The 4,968-nt window shown below is 37.9% G+C and overlaps 1 protein-coding gene across 3 annotated transcripts in view; it reads right to left on the minus strand.

Moving 5' to 3' along the window:
- Positions 1 to 641: 641 nt before the first annotated feature.
- The window catches only part of stai (stathmin), an 8,737-nt gene continuing 4,410 nt past the window's right edge, over positions 642 to 4,968 (minus strand). The window contains exons 2-7 of one of the 3 annotated variants that reach the window (XM_011300830.1): positions 4,379 to 4,468; positions 3,034 to 3,389; positions 2,801 to 2,941; positions 2,562 to 2,702; positions 2,330 to 2,485; positions 642 to 2,061 (exon numbers count right to left, since the gene is read on the minus strand). In XM_011300830.1, the coding sequence (XP_011299132.1) occupies positions 1,948 to 2,061; positions 2,330 to 2,485; positions 2,562 to 2,702; positions 2,801 to 2,941; positions 3,034 to 3,389; positions 4,379 to 4,468 (998 nt within the window). In that variant the 3' untranslated portion in view covers positions 642 to 1,947. The remainder of the gene's footprint in view (positions 2,062 to 2,329; positions 2,486 to 2,561; positions 2,703 to 2,800; positions 2,942 to 3,033; positions 3,390 to 4,378; positions 4,469 to 4,968) is intronic. The other 2 variants (XM_011300831.1, XM_011300832.1) reach the window with 2 other exon arrangements.

Below are 4,968 nucleotides of genomic sequence, written 5' to 3' on the forward strand. Positions count from 1 at the left end.
AAATTTTCTGCCTGTACTCGTGATTTCACCAGCGAAACTCAACCCTCTCAACCAATTCAACTCTTAACTCAGTTTTCCGGGAATATCTCATGTTTGGAATGAAAATCCGCTATTTTGCTGGGAACATTTTTTACTGAGGACTTCAAGATCTAGATAAATGCTCATTACAAAAATTTCGATATTTCTGATATTCACTGAGTTCTGATCCATTATCAAAATCGTATTCTTCTCCATAAATTTCTGGAATTATTCTCCTGGTGAATGTTAATTAATTATTGGAAATCAATTAGGAATAATAGGATTGCGAATATTTTTTTCTTTTATTAATAATGATAGGGGAATAATAGAATTGAAAAAGTAAATATAACAATTGATTGATTAATAATTGATGGGAGATTGAAAGATTTTACTCCATTCACTTAGAATTTGTGAAATAGATCATTTATTACTCTTAATAAAGCTGTTATAATATATATTGTGCGAATACACCCCTCGACATGGCAGTCCAGCCACGATTTTTCATCCCCCCGTCACCCGATTTTCATCCATTGAGCCCAATTTCCCTTGATAAATTTTCTCAATAAATATTTCGATCAGACAAATAGTGAAAGTCATCACAGAAGCATTAAATGTCAATAGACTACATACGAATTCCTTTATTCCGTAATGCTCTTTTATTAGCGCAATACTTAGGCAATTATCGAGTACAAAACGATTTATTTATTTTTCTTTTATATATTCATTCTTTTTTCGAAGCTTAGTATAAACTGTATAAAGCACTGTTACATTTACCATCCACTTGAAATGCTAATTCATACGTTGACACATTTTTTTTATCCATTTTTCATTGATAACCAGTTGGGACTGTGTCGCACTTAAAATTTTCTCAATTCGTCTCAGTGACGATGAATGTTTAATATTAAATTAATGAAGAGACGTTTTGAGCTGAGGGGTGGTCATCGATGAATTTCAGCAAATTGTCGAAATTAAAAACGAGGAAAATTGATTGAATTATTTTTTTTCCACTTAAAAAGTTCGATTGATTAAAAATCATTCTGACCCTTTCCCTCAATGCCCGAGACATTTTTAATCGCTGCATCCCCCCCTTCCCTCTAGAAATTCAATTATCACCCTCGAATTAATAGAATGCCCAATGGTTTTTCTTTTTAAACATTTTCTGCAGACCACTCAGTCGCACACTCTCTCCGGTTAAAATTCTCCCGCTATCAAAGCCAACATCTCAACATCGGTTACTTGGTATTGTATTTGATATTATGAGAATTAAAATGGAACATAATTAATACAACGTAAGCATAAAATATATCTAAATGTTACATATTTTTTTGTTACCATTTTTCATAGAGTTTGTCATTTTTTTTATGATTTTTCTCGTCTTTTCGCATTAATTCATTTTCCACGGCAATTTTTCAGTACGAAATTAGAGAGACGTAGCACAATGCAATTTCACTTTGAGGCACAAAATCCACGGAGTTGCAAAATAATTGGAAAATACGCGTTAAACCTAATTCTTATTAATTTTTTATTCCCCCTCTCATTGATTATCTCGTGTCTTTCATTTTAATTTTCTCACTCAGTTGTTCAGTAAATTGCCAAAACGACGGTAAATGGCACGAAGCAATTTAATAAAGCTCGCGAAGTTCATATGAATTTTATTCAAACAATGAACCCGCCGAGTCCAATAATTACGACTTTATTCAATAATTTTTTATTCGCCGTTTAATCAAACACGAGTAATATTTTTTTCGCCGGTTAATGAACATCAACGCGTGAACAAAATATTTTCGTTATTTAATGATAAACTTTTAAACTATTATCGCTCTTGTTCTTTAACTCTACGATATCTCGTTTTGGCTGCGATTAATGATGGGATAATGGCAATCGTGTTAGATTGTTGGGTTTAATTAAGCAAGTGGCTGGAATAATTGCTTAACCAGAGCTGGCAGTTTCATTTTCGACTGGTAAGGCACTGTCATCTGTCTTGGTCGAATCCTGGCCAGCCAGGGCTGCTTTGTTCTGTCTGACCATCTCAGCACGCCTCTCCTGCAAATTAATATCAAAAATAAATCCCCCAAAACTCCAAATAGCCCTCACAAATAGCAACAAAAACCATTAAAATCAATATTAAAAAATTATAAACTAAAAAAAATTAACTAGAAAAACCAAAACTATGGATTAATCATCTGGATCGAGTCAGCAACTGAAAAAAGCACCAAAAAAAAAATTACAAATGTGTGCAGAAGCCATTTTTAAGACTGTGCCTAAAATAAAAATAAAAAATGAAGAAGCATTGATTTCAATCGAGGATTACATGTTGACGAATGGCCTGAAGACGACGTTGAATCTCTCGCCGACGATTTTCTTCGGCGATGGAGACCTTCAGGTCAATCTCTCGTTTCTTGGCCTCGAGCTCTCGCATTGCACTGACATCAGCTGTCTCTCGTACTTTAGCTAGCTTCACTGTGTTCTATGCACATCCACCAGTCCATTAATTACCCCCATTCAACTGATCAAATAGATACGACAGAATCATGGGGACTTACATGATTACGGAGTTTCTCCTTCTGTTCGCGCTCTATTGTCTCCCTGCGCTCTCGTGCTTGATCTAGCTTTCCCTGAATCTGGGACTCCAGTTGCTGAACACGTTCAGTCATCCCTTGACGAACCCTGGCAACTTGCTCCTCCTGTTGAGTACAAAAATTAAAATTAAATCCTCAAGAATTCGATTCAATTTTCCTCCATTTATTGGGACTCAATGGAGAGGTCAATGGCTCATACTGACGTGTTCCTTCAGACGCTCCAGCATGTGTTTCATGTTCTCATCCCTCTGTGCAGCAGCAGTCTTGAGTTTCTCCTCAACAGCAGCACGAACCTCATTCGTCTGTTGCTCCAGATTCAAACGTGTCTTCTCAACAGCCTCCAGCTGAAAAATCAAATATAAATATCATTAATAAATGCTCACGGGTGTTTAATTACTCTGGAAAACGAGTGAATGAAAAAAAATATCTCTCTCACGTGCTCCTTCAGTTTGTTCTTCAACTCGGCAATATGAGCCTCACGTTTCTCCTCGGAGTTATTCATCTTAGCATCGAGTGAGTCTCGAGTTGCTGCTATGAATGCTGAGTTGAGTTCATCCCTCTTGCGGGATGTCTCCTCGATTCTGCTCATCTTGGCAGCGATTGACGCAAGTTTATGGGCCTCTAATGAGAGTCTTCTCTCTTCAGCTGCTTTGAGTTTATCCTCGATGGCAGTCTGCTGGGCAGGAACTGTCTGGGGTGGTGATGGGGCACGTTTCGATCCCGTTGGCTCTGCCAAAATCACCTCGTAGCACAGGCCACCCTTGGACTTCTCTTGACATCGAATCTCAGTAGCTAAATACAAAAAATCATTAATCAATCCCTGACCATCGCCCACTCATCCGCATTGACCCAATTAAATTCCTGAATCAATTGTCACGAGTCAATTTATCCAATGGGTCTAATATCTCCGAATCTAAGAGAGACAGCAAAATTTTCGTAAGCATCTTTTTTGTGGGTCTCATCAAAATCTACAAAAAAGGTTCCAATAAAAATTTCGATAGCCGTGATGGATTCGGAGATATCACTGGATTCGTATTTAATGTGATGTTTGATGTGAAATCGTTGAATCATCTCCGAAAATTTGCAGAAACATCTCAATCTCCATCAGATTGCAGTGAAACAAGTCATTGTGACCCCTATTTTAGCAAAGAGGGTGGAGGGTGAGGAATATGAGTCAGCCAGGAAGATCGATCTGGCGACGGAACGATTGTCTCTAGGCGCCGGTACGTCTACAGCTGGGGTACACGCACCACCAGCCAGACCATCGACGCCAACTATTTCCCTGTCTCCGTACAACCCTCTGAGAATTCATACCACTGTCCCTCTCGTTATTCCTCACCCTCTCCCCTCTTCACCAACAGCATTATGTATAATTTAACTGGGGGGTCATGCACCTCACTGCCAAGTGATGACGTGCAGGAGTATCGTTGATTCAATTAGCTGATAGTTTGTATTTTAGGGGGGACTAAGTGCAAAGTTCAACTTTACACTTTAAATCTAGATACTCATTCAAATTATCCAGGAGATACATCTCTTTCATCACTCGAATAGAACTGCAGAGTATTTTCCACCCCAGAGAATTAATTAGTGAAGTGCAAGTAAAGTACGAGTTGCAATTTATTTTTAATCATCCGTTTATCTCGAGAACTATCGATCTCACGTGAAAATGGTAGAGAACTTTTTTGTGGCTCATCAAAATTACGACGAATGAGGTCATTTCATGTTTTTTGATAAAATCAATAGTTCTTTGAGTATTGCTGTTTTTTGGAGTCAATACTCACTTATGAATTTCACTTTCTTCGGTTGTTTCGTTCGTGGTTTTCCCTTGCCACTGGGTTTCTTCATAGGTACATTACCCCTCCTTTGTCCAGCTTATATCGATGGGAATAAAAAAGATAGCGACATGAGTGGATAAGTCAACATTGCGAAAATAAAGCCCCTGATCGATTAAACCCCTGGATTTTCCAACCGTCGAGTTACCGGTGTGGCCATCTTGGGCCGCACCCTGATCCCCTCGAAATACACCGGTTATCAAACACGTGGACATGAAAATTCATTGTCAACTACCTTTATCAATTGATAATATACGAGCAATTACCGCGCAATTAATTATTCCAGCCGGGAATTTATCGTCGGGCCATCGGGGGGTGAATTCCTTCACGAGATATTGCAGAGAGATTTCTACGCAAATTTATGCAATGCGGAAGAATTAATTCCTACAGCAATTACCGAATAATTTGCCTTCATCTATTTTTCATTCCCGGAAAACCATTTTTTTTTTGTAGTTTTTAAAACTCAATTTCTCAATTGAAAAAATGAATTGGGGAAATTGACCGACAAGTTTTTCAACTTTTTCGTTTCATTTTTTTTT

This window comes from Fopius arisanus, unplaced genomic scaffold (genome assembly GCF_000806365.1).
Source record: "Fopius arisanus strain USDA-PBARC FA_bdor unplaced genomic scaffold, ASM80636v1 scaffold00019, whole genome shotgun sequence".
Classification (NCBI taxonomy): domain Eukaryota; kingdom Metazoa; phylum Arthropoda; class Insecta; order Hymenoptera; family Braconidae; genus Fopius; species Fopius arisanus.